General features: G+C 48.8%; 1 protein-coding gene across 1 annotated transcript in view; it reads right to left on the reverse strand.

The window, feature by feature from the left end:
* LOC146830538 (X-linked retinitis pigmentosa GTPase regulator-interacting protein 1-like) overlaps positions 1-16,377 on the reverse strand; it is a 429,819-nt gene that overhangs the window by 65,441 nt on the left and 348,001 nt on the right. Inside the window, exon 23 of the mRNA XM_085604749.1 lies at positions 504-699. Within this exon, the coding sequence (XP_085460875.1) occupies positions 504-699 (196 nt within the window). The remainder of the gene's footprint in view (positions 1-503; positions 700-16,377) is intronic.

Consider the following 16,377-nt stretch of genomic DNA (forward strand, 5'->3'; position numbering starts at 1 on the left):
AGAGGTTCTTTAGAAGGAACCGTAAGACTGTCTACACTGCTCACCCGACCACAAGCAAGACATGCACTGGAGGGAGATGGCTGTGCTGTCTCTTGACATCTTTGGATAATCATAGCAATCATTCTACAGCATTTTTTAGTAGAAAAGTAAAATATGAGATGCAGAAACATTCAGCCCCGAAGGTAAGCACACACATGGGTCTGGGAGCATTGGGAGCTCCCTCTACTCTGGCTGATCCTGTCTTTATGGAACTGTGTCTCAAGGAATAGGCCAAACTACATCCCCTACTATCGGTCAAGTATATCCCTTGAAGTAGAGCACTGCGACAAGTACGGCATTCGATTAAATGTCGGCTCCTTGAGGAGCTCTAGTACTACAGCGCACAACGGGGGGTTTGCCTAGAAAATGTTTAAAACACATCACAATTTACTCCCTTTCCATGTCTTTCACCAGCCCTTGTTAGATGTTAAAGGAACAAGAGTACTCTGATAATGGTGCCGCACCCTTGCTACAGTGGAAGTGGATTTCCTCTCCCGCAGTGGGTTTGCGAAGGGACACGGGCGTCTCTGTTTCCTCAAGTGGAAGGTCTAGGAAGCGATACTCCACGTAGACTCTCTGCACCCGACTATCCGCAGCAACATCGGAGAGTGGGTCAAGGCTCAGTGAGCCAATTTCGATGCGGATCCGGTCCGATAGCTGCTTGGAGAAGCATAGAGAAACAAACACATAATTACTAGATGCAATAGTAAGTTTGATCGCCTCCACAAAGACTCACCGACACACAAATGAAGCTACATCAGATCATGGTACTGCTATTGTCATAGCTCCTGAATATCGAGTCCAGGGTATCATGGGGCACTAACATCTTGGAGAAAATATTGGGAATCAAAGCACTGAAAGTTAAGTATGACTAGATGTTTGATACCTAACTCAACATTAAAGAATCTCGAGAATGTAAATATCTTTCAGGTACATAGATGTGGAGTTACTCTATACTTCAATCTGTGCACTTACCTTTCGATATTTTCTCCCTAGATATTTTGTCCACAATATTAGAGTTCCACGATATTGTTGTACTCAATATTCACGAGTACAATCACACACAACCACATACTATTTACATATTTTCCTTGGTGATCCTATTTAGTGTTCTTATTCACATGTAAAAAAGAGCTCCTCTGTACATATCTCCCCATATATAAGCAAGCTTATGTTCTGCTATTTCTATATGTGTGTGTAGTAGTGTTGATATAGGACGAAAATGCACAGCGGTTGTTGAGGATTTAGAGACTTCTTCATGGGGATGTACAACACTGAAGGATGGTGAATGTGGAGAATTGTTACTCAAAGTCTGGAAGCAGAAGGAAACAGGGCCTATTATCAAGGGTCAATGGGGCGTTGTTTGAGGCGATGGGTCTGGGGCTCTTTTTAGGTCTCGGCTGCGAAGGCTGCGCTTGCGCAGTCTCGCTCCGAGATTTAATGACTTGGAGAAGAGGGGCTTGAACCCGCCCCTCTTCTCCCCTGTTCTCCATTGTCTGGCCTCGTATATGCTGGCCAGCCACTGGAGAAGAGGTCAGTCACTCCCATTAGGCCCCGTCCTTTTCGGATCGGAGGGCGTGTTTTTTGCGAGAAGTCTCAGGGAGGAGACAACAGCAAAACACGCCCCCGAATCCGAAAACGACGCTGCCTTTCTCCGAGGCATTTCTGATCTGCCTCGGAGAAAGGCAGTGGTGTGCTCGTCCGCTCCCCCTGCTGCTCTGGTCTCCTCACCTCTCCTCACCCTGTCCTGGCCGCTGCGCCACACCTCTTACACTTGGTTATGTGTGTATTTCCCACTCGTGCGTTATATATGACTAAAACACCCCACGCTTCCGACGGTCGACCGTCTATCTCGGTCTACCTAGAAAGTACATTTACACTTTCATTACATGTTTCATCTGTTTGTGGCGTTTCATCACCTTCAGCCTTCCACAGAGTTAGCAGTTGAGATAAAGCGCAACAATTACGTATTTACTCACCAAATTAAATATATATATTCATAACTATGTCATGCCTTAATTATTAAGTATTTTTTATGCATAGCCATAAGCCCTTCTTTTATCAGCAAGCACTTTTTCTAACGAAAAGATGCAGAACATAATTACGAATAAATCATTAAATCCGGGACACAAGCTAGAATAGACAGGCTGGTCGCTAAACCCCGTTCTGCGGGCTGTGTCGGCACGAGGCAGCTCCTGCAGCGTCTCGGCTCAAAGAGGGCGGGCACGTGTAGGACAGTGCAAGGACAAAAATGGCGAGGGACACAGGCGCATTGAGAGAAGGGGGCTGCAGAGAGGGGAGTAGTAAAGCCAGGTCGTGAGAGAAATGGTTTTTTATTCATTCTGGTAGGATGAAATTTTATTGTCTCCTTGACTGCATTTTATGAATGTGACTGATGCTGGCTAGCTTCCCGTTCAGAGGTCGACAGGGTGACATCGCGTCTACGCTCTGCCCGTGCATGTTAAATCCACAGTTCTATATATGGCTCTCTAATAGCAGGGTGAGCGTCGAGCTTCCTGTTCTCAGACACAGCCTGGCTCCCTCACACCGATGGCGAAATATGTCTCCTTAGCCTTCCCTGCAGAATGATAATTTTGTAATTTTGCAGAGTGCTGTTGCATTAGGAGCCCTGGCTGTCAAGGGCGCCATGTGGTGTTTATTGGGAGCAGGCTTTAGTGGTGGAGGTGTTTAACGTTGCCTCTATGCACTCCCCCGCCCCTCCCCCATGCTGCTTTCCTAGAAACTGTTGTCAAGGGGGGCAGCCTGCTGCAGTGAGCAGATGTGCTCTTGCCACAGGAGGGTCTAACTGTTTGTCCCACCTCTCTCCCTGCAGAGGCTGTAATGTGGACATGGCATGCAGCACCGTGCTTCCAGGCGCCTCCCTTCTGTTCGAGCTATTGTTCGTTTTCTGTCAGATATCAACCTCCTCCTGCCTCTTGGAAAAGATGGAGAGAAGGCGGGAGTAGCAATAGTTCACTAAAAGCTTTTTTACGTCACAATTGATTTAAGCTGAAGGGTGTCTGGGAGAAAAGCCATCGAAAGATTATCTGATCTTTTTTTTAAAGAGAGAGAGAAAAGACCTGGTTAGCTCTTTGTCAGAGCAGTACACGCAATTTTACTAAAACGAGCTTCTTGAATTGAGGGGAGGCTGCTGTACGGGGAGCCAGTCCTAAATCTGATTATCCCCTTGTTTCTTTGCACTACCGCTTCCCCGTTGACATTGCAACTGCCTCTGGCTGGAGGGGAAGGAAACAGCCAGAGCTTTAAAGGGTATGACATTCGGAACAAGCCCTGCGCGCGCGGAGAGCCGCAGACCCAGAGGGCAGGAGCGGCAGCGGAGAAACGCCGTGCGCTCGCAGATGGCAGCAAACCGGGTCCGCATGTTACATTTTGAGGGCGAAGGGCTAGGTTTTCATGCGTTAGGCACTGACATTATTCATGTTTATTAAAATACGTTACGGATGGAAAAATCAAATTAACAATACCAATATATGCAGCTACTCTCGATCAGCAGGTGCTACAACAAAAAAAGATTCATTACATTAGAGGGGGGCTTTAAATATCACAAACCCCAGCCCCAAATCACATTGTTTTCTTAATTATATTTTTTTCCTACAAAGTTTGGAACAAATCTCTGATTATATAGGTTTGTAATTAACGGAGTGCCGCTCGAAGGCTTTGGACATTGGTGCCACGCCGGGCTGAATTACCTTCGCTCCTGTGACTGCCCTCTCCGTGTTGAAGCCCAAGACACGCTCCCACTGGATGCGCTCCCGTTGCTGAGCCCACTGCAGCACGGGTGCGCGAGACGCTGCCTCGCTGAAGGGACCTGCTGGTCGGGGATCTGCACACCCGGGACTGTGAGGACCAGGCTGCTTTGCGACTCACCAATCGCCCGCTCCTGGACACTCTTCCCGGGCACGCCCCCAACAACTACATTAAGCCTCGCGGCCCCCGCTACGCGGGAGCCGCTCGAAGGCTTTGGACATTGGTGCCACGCCGGGCTGAATTACCTTCGCTCCTGTGACTGCCCTCTCCGTGTTGAAGCCCAAGACACGCTCCCACTGAATGCGCTCCCGTTGCTGAGCCCACTGCAGCACGGGTGCGCGAGACGCTGCCTCGCTGAAGGGACCTGCTGGTCGGGGATCTGCACACCCGGGACTGCGAGGACCAGGTTGCTTTGCGCCTCACCAATCGCCCGCTCCTGGACACTCTTCCCGGGCACGCCCCCAACAACTACATTAAGCCTTGCGGCCCCCGCTACGCGGGAGCCGCTCGAAGGCTTTGGACATTGGTGCCACGCCGGGCTGAATTACCTTTGCTCCTGTGACTGCCCTCTCCGTGTTGAAGCCCAAGACACGCTCCCGTTGCTGAGCCCACTGCAGCACGGGTGCGCGAGACGATGCCTCGCTGAAGGGACCTGCTGGTCGGGGATCTGCACACCCGGGACTGCGAGGACCAGGCTGCTTTGCGCCTCACCAATCGCCCGCTCCTGGACACTTCCCGGGCACGCCCCCAACAACTACATTAAGCCTCGCGGCCCCCGCTACGCGGGAGCCGCTCGAAGGCTTTGGACATTGGTCCCACGCCGGGCTGAATTACCTTCGCTCCTGTGACTGCCCTCTCCGTGTTGAAGCCCAAGACACGCTCCCACTGGATGCGCTCCCGTTGCTGAGCCCACTGCAGCACGGGTGCGCGAGACGCTGCCTCGCTGAAGGGACCTGCTGGTCGGGGATCTGCACACCCGGGACTGCGAGGACCAGGCTGCTTTGCGCCTCACCAATCGCCCGCTCCTGGACACTCTTCGCGGGCACGCCCCCAACAACTACATTAAGCCTCGCGGCCCCCGCTACGCGGGAGCCGCTCGAAGGCTTTGGACATTGGTCCCACGCCGGGCTGAATTACCTTCGCTCCTGTGACTGCCCTCTCCGTGTTGAAGCCCAAGACACGCTCCCACTGGATGCGCTCCCGTTGCTGAGCCCACTGCAGCACGGGTGCGCGAGACGCTGCCTCGCTGAAGAGACCTGCTGGTCGGGGATCTGCACACCCGGGACTGCGAGGACCAGGCTGCTTTGCGCCTCACCAATCGCCCGCTCCTGGACACTCTTCCCGGGCACGCCTCCGTTGTTGATTTAAGCCACACCCCCGCCACGCGATAGCGGGACGCGTGCGGGGCGCATACCGGGGCGAAGACCGGGCAAAGAGCGGGCCGTTTGAGGCCGTTCGAGGACAGGCGAGGCTGGGACTGGGCCAGTCCTCCTCCCCCTCCCCCTATCTGGATTTGCACTAGATTCTCGTCGCCAATTTCTACAAGAGATGTCGACCAGGGAAGCCAGGAGCAAAAGCGCATCGGTTGCTGCCGCTCCCATAAATGGAACACTTGATAAATACTTTGTGAAAGCTGGCTCCCTACTAATAGAGGACATCACGCTTCTAGAGAGGCGAATATCCCAAGAATTAGATAGGGTGCGGAGATCGTCTCTGGGCCCTTTGGCTCAGGCTAAGTCCCCTGAGGTCAGCCTAGAACCCATTGTACTGGACAGTGGGGCCGCTGGTTCAAGTGACCCCCCCGGGACTATGAATGTTTCAATTTGTTCCTCTCGATCAAGCTCAAATGATCTTAGTAATTCCGCAGATCTTAGTATGTTTACTCTCCCGCCTGCTCAACCTCACCCTATCTCCACTATCATGCCAAATTCTGACCCCATAACTACTAAACACATAGGCCCCAAGACCTATACGCGGAAGGGGACCAGAGAAGGGGCAATTCAGAAGAAGAGAGGAGGGCTAAGGAACCAGGTTGGCCGGAAGCCAAATACCACAAAATCCCCGCCCCATTTTCCAGCAAACACTCCCAGTACAAACATCAGGGGCAGCATGCAAATTGCCAGAGCCAAGGCCTTGCTCTCAAATCTACCAGAGGAAAGTAGTCCTCATGCCCATTCGAACTTACCTGAATCTATTGAGGAGGATGTCTCCCTTCTGAATATAGGCGCACTAATCAGAAATTTACTAAGCCCCATGGAAGAAAGGCTAATTAAAATCGAAGCCAGGTTAGCCATTATTGAAAAATCAACAGTGCAACTGGCCGATAGTTTTAAAGCAACCAGCACTGGGGGCCTAAGGTTGTCGCGTGCGAGGTAAAAAAGGGACCACCCCAGGCCCCCAATCAGGCTAAAAATAATTCTCACATAGCGCAGTTGACAAATTCTAGTGGGTTTTTAAACACTAGTACACACCCCGAGCCATTTGCCCTAATGCATCCCTCAGATCACCACAATCATTTATCCACTCTCCAATCTAATCCAAAACAATCCAGGCAAAATAACCTTGTTCCCAACAAATATTTAAGCAATGGTGAATCAATCTTGAGGAGGCCAACAAGAGAAAGATGCCCGGCTCAGTCCACCTTCCTCCTGAGGCAGCCCCCTACACTGTAGTGTTAGTGGGGATACCAGAACTGAATGTTACCGCAAAAGAATCCACCATTTCACTTAAGAACAAGGTGATAAACTGGCTATCTAGACACAGACCGCTCCCGGAAGGCATTACGAGCCCAGTCCTTATGGTTCGAAGGGCGCCCTGGCTGGGTAACTCAACTAAATCTATAAACGGTGACTGCGTCATAGTTAGCTTCAAAGACCAAAGGACAGTGCAATATATATGCAGATGGACTTTGGAGAATGAGGGGACTTCCATTAAATCGCTACCCCTCTCCTTCTTTTATCCCCCTGTGGTGCATGATAGAGTGGATGAGGCACGAGGGAGCTGGCCACTAACCTTGGGTGGATGGGAAGAAAGCTAAAGAAGGCTGGATTCTCATAATCTCAGAAGTAGATACCAAGGCTGCCCCGAAACTAATGCCCAGGAAATCTACCCAGAGAAACCGGGTGGTGAGCTGGATAGAGGATGGAGAGAGTTTCCCAACCCTAGTAGACAGCAGCACATCCACCACACTGAGAACTTGGACGATGCAGGCTGGGAAACCTGCCACAGGAGGGGTGGTAACCGGGCCTTTACTGAGCTAGATTATTACCACAGGAGATTCCCCCACCCATTCCCTCTCCCAACTCAGAACAGATACAGTCAACTTGAAATGGTAGACGGACTATCTTTACCCTTAGGTGGTCAGTGTAATCCTATTCCAGAGCAGGGAGCGGAAGGAAATACTCTAGTGTCAGAGCAGGTCGATGTCCTGGTGCACCTTGGAGATTCACTCATTTCCTCTGGTGACCTACGTAGTACTGTGAGGGAAGTAACGAACTACTCCCAAGTGCACACCATGACTACACCCAGTGACATAGGGGATGATCTTACCATCTTTACCATCCCAAAAAATAGCTCCGATCCGCTAAAAATATTGTCATGGAACGTGGCAGGATTGGGAAATAAGCTTGATTGTCAGGCATGGCTAGAATATATTAATGCCAAAGATCTCTGCATGTTTCAGGAAACCTGGGAGAGAGAGGATTACTCAAGACAGGATTTCGCAGTATTTTCTATACCAGCGAAATGGGGGGGTAGAGGGCGTCCTTCAGGCGGCCTCCAAACCTGGGTTGCAGTACACTTGGGCTGCCAGGCTACGCGCCTCCCAGTGGCATCTGAGGACATACTTGTGGTCCTACTGGAATGGTCGAAATGTTGCAGGCTAGCAATAGTAAACGTATATTCTAGGCCAGTCACTATCACCCAGGAGTCCCACACCATCGCGGAACTGTCCGAAGTTTTGGGCGTACTCCCCAAGGGGACCCCTTTCCTAGTAGGTGGTGACCTGAACTCACATTTTGAGCCCCTACCTGGTCTTTTGGATGGGGCCGTCTCAGAGGAAGATGAGAGATGGCGAGTTCCATCGACTGTATCTATACCATCCAAAGCTTGGACACCGTTAGCACTCCAGATTACTGCCCTAACTCTTAAACATGGCGTGAGGGCTTGCAACGGGCGTGTCAAATCTGACATCCCGAGCAAACCCACGTATAATCGGAAGGGCAGGGAGTCAAGATTAGATTACATATTGGTACAGCTACCACACTGGTCGTATGTCTCTGACTTCAGGGTAACAGATAGAGCTGACAGTGACCACAATGCCCTGGAATTGGACTTTCTTCTCCCAGGCCGGGCTCATGGGGAATTGGAATCGTTTAAAACCAACCCGGATCTAGTCTTAGAAAGCAACAGGAGGAAAATTAAGTGGGAGAAACTTGTGGCAAGCACAGTAAAGCTCCCTCGGCTCTACAAAAACTTTATCCCCACTCTAGAGAAAATGGGTGTCCTAAGTGAGGAACCCAGCAACAGGGGAAAAAACACACAAATATGGCTGTTGCACGAAGAAGTCGTAAAGACCCTGGCTGCAGACTTAACCTGTAACGGACCGAAGAAGGGGGGTAGAAAGACCCAGCACACTTGGTTCAATGCAATGTGTCGTAGGGCAAGGAAGGACCTTTTATTGAGTATAAAGGCCCATAAAAGTAGGCCCGAGATTCAAGCCAGGAGACGCGAATACAAGAAGCTGCTCTCCAATGCTAAGAGTGAGTGGGATCAGAATAAGTGGGAAGAACTCACCAGCTCTCTGGCAGTAATGGACTCTCGGAAGTTCTGGCGTATCGTCAATACAGGCACGGAGGAGCTTGCCTTGGCAATCGAACCTAACATCTCTCCTCGCATATGGCAGGAGCACTTCCAGTCACTCTATGCACTGGAAGCAGGGCACATGGGCTGTACAATTCCACTCCCATTAAATCACTTGGAGGCGGACCCCTTTACTGAAAAGGAGGTCAGGGCCGCTATTGCAGGCCTCTCCTCTGGGAAGGCACCTGGACTGGGCGGTCTGCCTGGTGACCTTTTTAAACAGGAGCCTGATATATGGGCCCCTTACCTCCTGATATTATTTAATGCAGTCCTAACGGGCATGGAGGTGCCCTCTACTTGGCTGGGTGCAGAGGTGGTCCCGATTTTTAAGAAGGGCTCGCCTCTGCTCCCATCCAATTATAGGCCCATCAGCCTGATAGATGTGTCCCAAAAACTTTTTGGAAGGCTTATCCTGGACCGTCTCCAGAACTGGATCGAGGAGACTGCTGCCTTGAGCCCATACCAGGCTGGGTTTAGAAAGGGGGTATCCACCACGGATCAGATTTTTCGCCTAAACCTCATCTACTGGAGGACGGCGCTCGTCGCGGGCGGCAGCTTGTTCACGGTGTTCGTGGACTTGCGCGCCGCCTTCGACCTTGTGCCGAGATCCAAACTCTGGAGTGTCCTTGACGACATGGGAGTCCCACCGGACATTCTGGAAATCTTAATTAAACTACACCAGAAAAACTATGCCCGGGTCAGGTGTGGCAGGATGGGGGGTCTAACAGAAAAATTCCCCGTTGACAGGGGGGTGAGGCAGGGTTGTGTGCTCGCACCCACCCTGTTTTGTCTTTTTGTCAATGGGGTAATCGCCCACCTGTCTAGGATGGTTGACATCGATGCCCCCAAACTGAACGGCAGCAGAGTGCCCGCTATGTTTGCGGACGACACTCTGCTGCTGTCTAAATCCCCTATGGGAATTCAACGAATTGTGGATGGGTTTTTGCAATTTTGCACTGAGAGGGGCCTTGAAATCAATGCCTCCAGGACCAAATTTATGATTTTGAACCCTACCCCCTCAACACGCCCAAACCCTATGCTGGGTACAGTGCGTTTGGAGAGGGTCTCCACATTCGAATATCTGGGGGTAACCCTAAATGAGAAACTGACATGGGGGACTCACACGATCAGGGCAAACATGAAGCTAGCTCAGAAAGCGGGTTTGCATTACCAGAATGGTGGGCAAATCCATATACCGCCCATTGGGACCCCTGCTACAGATCTACAAATCCCAAGCTCGGGGCTCAGTTATTTATGGGGCGGAACTATGGGGCCATACTCCTGTCAACAATTTAACATCTACAGAAAATAAATTTCTGAGGCAGCTGGTGGCTCTCCCTCCCAGCACGCCCCTGCTCCCTCTGAGACTTGACCTTGGTCTCAGGCCAATTGCAGAGGAACTGGGTCTAAACCCACTACCTTTTTGGCAGCGTGTTTGGAGTAGCCAAGACCTTGGCAATTACAGAAGCGAGCTTCAGGAATTTCTTGCCTTACCCAACATTAGTAACATCCCCTGGCTAATTTATGTAAAAAGGTTATGTGAAAGCCTAGGTTTGCAGGAATTATGGACTGATCCTGCAAACTCAAGTCTGAGAATCTCAAGGAAGGCACTTTCTCAACTTTATTACCAGTTTAAGCTGACTTCGACTCTACACAGCACACGGGTGGGTTCATTGACACATTCATTTATATATCAGAAAGACTATTACAAAATGGAAAGCGTTTTAGACGGAATGGCTCCTGTGTTGGCTAGAAAGCTCTACCTACAGTGGAGGTATGGCTCTCTACCACTGAGGGCCTTCACTAGCTCCTGGTCCAAGCCCCCAACAAGTGACCAATGCCCAGCCTGTCTGAATCATCAGGAAAGTGATTTACATGTGTTATTCTTCTGCAAAGCTTATCAGAGAGTAAGGAAGCGCTGGCTTCTACCTATTCTAAAAAACATTGGTTTTAGGGAATTTCTGCCTGCCTTTAGAACACTAAAATCCGAATTGTCACCCCCAATTGTTTTTGCAGTGGCAAAGTATTTACTGGCTATGTGGCATGTTCGAACCAGCCTCCTAAAAAAGGTTGGCTCAGTATAACTGGTAATCCGTTTCAGAATACATTTCGTATCTTTTTAAATGCTTTTACCATTCATGTTTATGATTATGAACTGTTTTAATGTTATATTTGGATACTGATAGACTTTGAAATTTTTTATTCAATTGTAATGTACTATATCTTTGATGATCTAAATGATCGAAATAAAGATTCTAAAAGCGGAATTAACGGACGTAAGTTTTATCCAGCCCAGGGAATCTCGTGGCACCTACCTCTTAAAATACTGAATCGAACATAAGACTTTCTGGCATTAGAAAATGTCTGCAGCGGGCATACACCACACAATTAGCCCTCCAACGTCCACTGATGTATCTACGTTCTAAAAGAAAAAAATTAAGCAGGTAGATATTTTCAAGAAGCGACAGGACGACTTATTGCCACATTCAATATACTGAGTGCTAATATGCACGTTCAGGCGCGCGACACCCATTGGACTCAAAGGGCTTCAGCCACCCCGTCGTGTGTGGCAGCCGGGATGAGACAGCTTCCCGGGCATCCACACAGCTGCACCGGAGCACTTCACGGGTCTTTAAAAGACTGTTTGCATGTTAATGAGGCCTTGCTGTTGTTTCACCCCTTCTAAGAGCCCCTGCAGATCCACTCTGCCTATTGCTTAAAGATCCAGCCCCCCCCCCCCCAAAAATTTTTCTTAGCCTCGCCCGCGAAATTTGGCTCTAGTTGCGCCTCTGTGCACGTTCATACCAATAAAATGAACCACCCCCCCGCCGCACCTTTCAGGCGCTAGCTGTGCGTGTGCTTGTATTCAGCAACCGACCAGAGATTACCCGTACACAGTCTGTAGTAACCTCGCAGAAATGGACGCTTTTCTTAAATCCCACGTACGCGCTTATTAAACAATGTCCGTTTCTCACTGCACAATGTAAAATCGGCCATGTTTTCTTCACTAAATTTAATATTTCACGGAACAGGACGTTTGAAGACCTGGCACAAACATTATTCATGGTACGAACTGCCCTGTGCTGCGACACCTTTGGGTACCCCCCGCCTTAATCTAGAACCACCTCCACCTGTATGATTTCTGAAACTCTCGGGTTGACCTGCGTCACGTGTGCATGTATATCCCGTTGTTAATTTCTCCTGTGAACTCTGGTATTTGTCGTTCAGCTCTCGGCGACTTATGCAAGCAGAGCTACCCAGTGGTCCTATGACAACCGACCATGGCAGCCATTCATGACTTTTCAGTAAACAACACTTCGCTTCGGTTAATATGTAGCCTCACACAAGAGAGAGACCTGTATAACTACATTTCCCAGAATACACCGTGTTGGCTAAAAAGCCAGGTTAGGATCAAGATATCAAAAATTATATAACCAGATACTGCGTCTGAAAATGAGAGAGACTGGAGAGCACTCAAGCCTTCTGCAGCAGCCGCGCTCGGGAAAGAGGGGTCTGGCCCAGTACACAGCCCTGCCAAGTTTCTCATGTAAATGTGCACCATCTTCATTTGTAACTTACTGCTCAGGTCCAGGTGTTTTGTTTACGTTCCGCGATGTGTAGTCTTGTTTATTATGCCATTATACAACCAGGGCTGCAAGTCCCAGAATTCACAGAACAAACATTTACAATGCAACGGTCTCGGCATTGTTAAAGTTAGAGCTATTGGCATTGCTCATGACAATGCCGTTTCTTTCAATGTTTTAAAAACAAACACATAAACAAAAATAATGTCATGAGCAATGCCAATAGCTCTAACTTTACCAATGCCGAGACCATTGCATTGTGAATGCTTGTTTAAAACTGTGGGGGATGTTGCTTCAGGTCTTGACTGTGCAGAGGGCTTGAGATCTTTTTTTCTCAGTTTGCATTCATTGGTTCATGGCTATGTCGTACATCTTTATGCTACAGGGAATGATGGAGCGGTTTTGTGGGCAGTGTATGCTGGTGTACCGACTCTTGCTGCTTTGTCTGTGATGAAGCAGTCTTTGAGGATGAGGCATGCCTTTAATGAAAGAATGCAGATCCTTCAGAGCCAAGGTTAGGCAGGATTTCTTCAGTTCTTTGATGGAATGGGAGGCGCTGTGCCAGAAGCATGTACACCACTGACCCGGTGGATTCCCCTACCGAGACCAGATCCAGCTTCAGGTAGGAGGGGCTTCACATTCCTCAGCAGTGTCAGCTGGCACCACGCCGTCTTTGTCTTCTTTGCAATGTGCGCCTTGAAGGAGAGGTTGGTATCAGAAGTGAATCCAAGTGAAGTAGAATTGGTGAGGAGCTTCAGTGTGAATCTAACATTTTACCAAACATAAATTCTTATTTATTTTAACAATTTATAAAGCATGCAAATATCCGTAGGTGTCACGGCGCTATGTACTGAAAGGAAAAAGCCGAAAGCTGGAGAAAGCCTATTGCTTGAAGAGTCACATTTTATTTGTTTTCTGAATGATAGCAGTGTAGGACTAGCCTTAATCTGCAGGGGGAGAGAGTTCCGCAGTTTACATGCAGCCACTTTGAAGCTTCTGTCACCCCAGTTGACTTTCTTAGTTCTGGGGACGATCAGCAGGTTGCTATCTGTTGAGCGAAGAGCTCTATTGGGTGCAGAAGCCAAGAAAGCTTTCTTCAAGCACTCTGGTCCTGTGTTGGGAATTGCCTTACAGGCAATGCCGAGAGCCTTAAACTTCGTTCTGCTTCTTACGGGCAGCCAGTGGAGCCGTCGTTCCACACTGGAGATGGGTTTAAACTTTGGGGTACTTGTTAGCATCCTAGCTGCTGAGTTCTGTACAAACTGTAGCCTACCCAGAACCCTTTCTTGGGCATTGATTAACAGGCTATTGCAGTAGTCAACCTTAGACATGACCAGAGCACAAATTAAAGTTCTCCCGGTGCTGACTGGGATGAAAGGTAACAATTTCTTTATCATCTTTAGCACATGAAAGGACGAAGAAACCACTGCGTTGACATGATGTATGAAGGATAGTCTATTATCAAAAATGACTTCCAAGTTTCTAGCCTTCTTGGCGGGGATAGGAGGTAATTCCAGCTCATATGGCCACCAGGTCGGAGACTATCCTGGGGCAAGGTTTCCAAAGACCATTACCACTGTCTTGGTTGAATTCAATTTAAGACAGTGATTAGACATCCAGGTACTGATGGGCAACATACCATCATGGAAGCTAGCCAAGACTGCGTCTCCATCCTTATGTACGGCAAGCACCAGTTGCGTGTCGTCCGCATATGATGTGAGACCCATCCTGAAAGATTTTGATTACTCGTGCTAGGTCCGTCACATACATGTTGAATAGCGTTGGACTTAGCGAAGATCCTTGCGGAACACCACACAGGAGTGAAAAAACTGGTAAATTGAAGTCACCCAGATTAACTGACTGGGTACGATTAGATAAAAAAGAAGACAGAAGTGCTTTAGCCTTGTGCCCGATGCCAATGACCAGAGACGCGATTGATCAGCGTAGCGTGATCAACCGTGTCAAATGCTGCGTATAGATCCAGTAGCACCAGTGCTGCGGCACCTCCTCTATCTAGCACAAACCTAATTTCATCAGACGCTTTAATGAGTGCGGTTTCAGTGCTATGGCCTTTCCTAAAGACAAACTGCGGGTCATCTAACAGCGTGTTTTCTACAATGAATTGCGCCAGCTGAGTATTCATAACCTTTTCAATAAATTTAGCTGGAAAAGGCCGACGCGCAATTGGGGATACATTTTGGTCTCTCCTGGATCAAGATTGTTTTTTTTAATAGTGGCAAAATCATGGCATTTTTCCATAGTGAGGGACAGGTGCCTGAACAGAACATAGAATTACAGATACTCGCTAGGTTGGGACCTATTAGGTCCGGGGTCAAATTCAGGACTGAAGGGGGCATGGATTCGACGGAGAGCCTAATTTGACCGTGTTAGCCAGATTCGAGATCTGTTCCACTGAAATTGGCCTAAATTCCATAAAGTTGGAGCTGTTTCCTCTCTTGCTATTAACTGCCAAATGATTTCTGCCCTCCGCGGGGCAGTGAAGTTGGAATAGATTTGCCCCACCTGTCTTGAAAATAGCTGGCTAACAAATCGCAGAGTGATTGGGATGCCCACTTAGTGGAGTTGTCCGCTGGCCCTGCCAGCTTAGAAACTACCTGAAACAGCTGTTTAGAGGAGTCTTGTGCTGTTTCTATTTTCTTGGTGTAGTAGTTACTTTTTTTTGTTATTATAAGATGATAATATTTTGCCAATGCCACCTTATAGCGAGATTTCTCCTCATTGTCATATTCTTGGCGCATCGCCTTTCTAATTTCCTACAGCGTTGTTTCTCCAGTCTCAGTGCCTCAGAGAACCAAGGGGCAGAGGGAGCCTTCCTATTTTTGGAGGCTATTTTACATGGTACTAGTCTATTAAAAGCATTTTGGAGCCATTCTGTACACTTTGTAGAGGCCAGTTCTGGGTCAGGAACATCTTCAGGTTGGGGGTCCATTAGAAGCTGTTTAAGACGGGCCTGATCTATGTCATTCCAAGCCTTAAACCGCTTGGGGGGAGTTAGGCTGGAGTGTACGGGGATGGGATGCAGCATCCTAATATCAAATAATACCGCAAAATGATCAGACCATGTCAAAGGGAGGCTTGCATTTATTGAGATAGATATGCCCATTATTCGTGAACAGCCAGTATGTGCCCTGCTGAGTGAGTGGGACTTATAACTTTTTGAGAGAGTCCTAATGCTTCTAGCTCCGAGATAAGGGCTATAGAATCCTTGTCTAAATTTGAGTCCTATTGCATTGCAAATGCTTGTTAAGATGGTCGCCACCATATTAGATGGACAGATGGACACTGAGCAGTTCGCTTCAACGCATGTCCTTATTCTATGTTCACTGCATTGTTCACTTCCTACTGTGACTTACTGAATCCGGCTGCTGGGTCATATATATATGAATGAGGAAGTGGCGCTCACAAACCGCACGGATGATGCAGGGTCTGGGCAGCTAGCTTGGTCTGGAAGCGGAGGAGCACCCTGCCCAAAGCCTGGGTCAAGTAGAGTCTAATAGCGAGGTAGACATTCCTGAGCAGCAGCAGCCCGAGAAGGAGGGGAGCGGAGACCCTCAGCGGCCAGAAGACCCCAATGACCAGGAGGCGCTGCTGAGCCAAGCCAAAGGGCTGGGGAGAAAGTGTCCTAGTGTCGTCTGTTATGGTAAATGTTGGGAGGGGAAGATGTGCATGCTGATTTCGGGGGGGGGTTCCAGGCGGCGGTGGGGAGTTGTATTGGATCCAGGGCTTTAAGTGGGCCTGGTCCTGTTGGTGCTAAAAGCAGGGTCTGAGACGGGTCCCTATCGGGGTCTTCATTTTTGCACTCCAGTTGAAAAAATAAATGTGAACTCTGCAGCAGGACCACCCTTCACTGCCTTAGATGCAACTTCAGAAACTCCGTATAGTTCTTTCACAGTCTCATCATTTCAGAACCGACGCATTTTCAATATGCTCTACAACGAAGCCATGGTTGTTGCTTATTCATCTTATGTAACTAACAACCATTGACAAAGCCAATAGCCCTGGCTTGTTACTTGTTGTATTATTTATCTGGATGTGATAACAGAAGCATCAAAATACCAGTCGGGCTGCACATTATGCCAAGTACAGAGATTCCGCTTACTTGCAT

Source organism: Triturus cristatus, chromosome 5_1, assembly GCF_964204655.1.
Source record: "Triturus cristatus chromosome 5_1, aTriCri1.1, whole genome shotgun sequence".
Classification (NCBI taxonomy): Eukaryota; Metazoa; Chordata; class Amphibia; order Caudata; family Salamandridae; genus Triturus; species Triturus cristatus.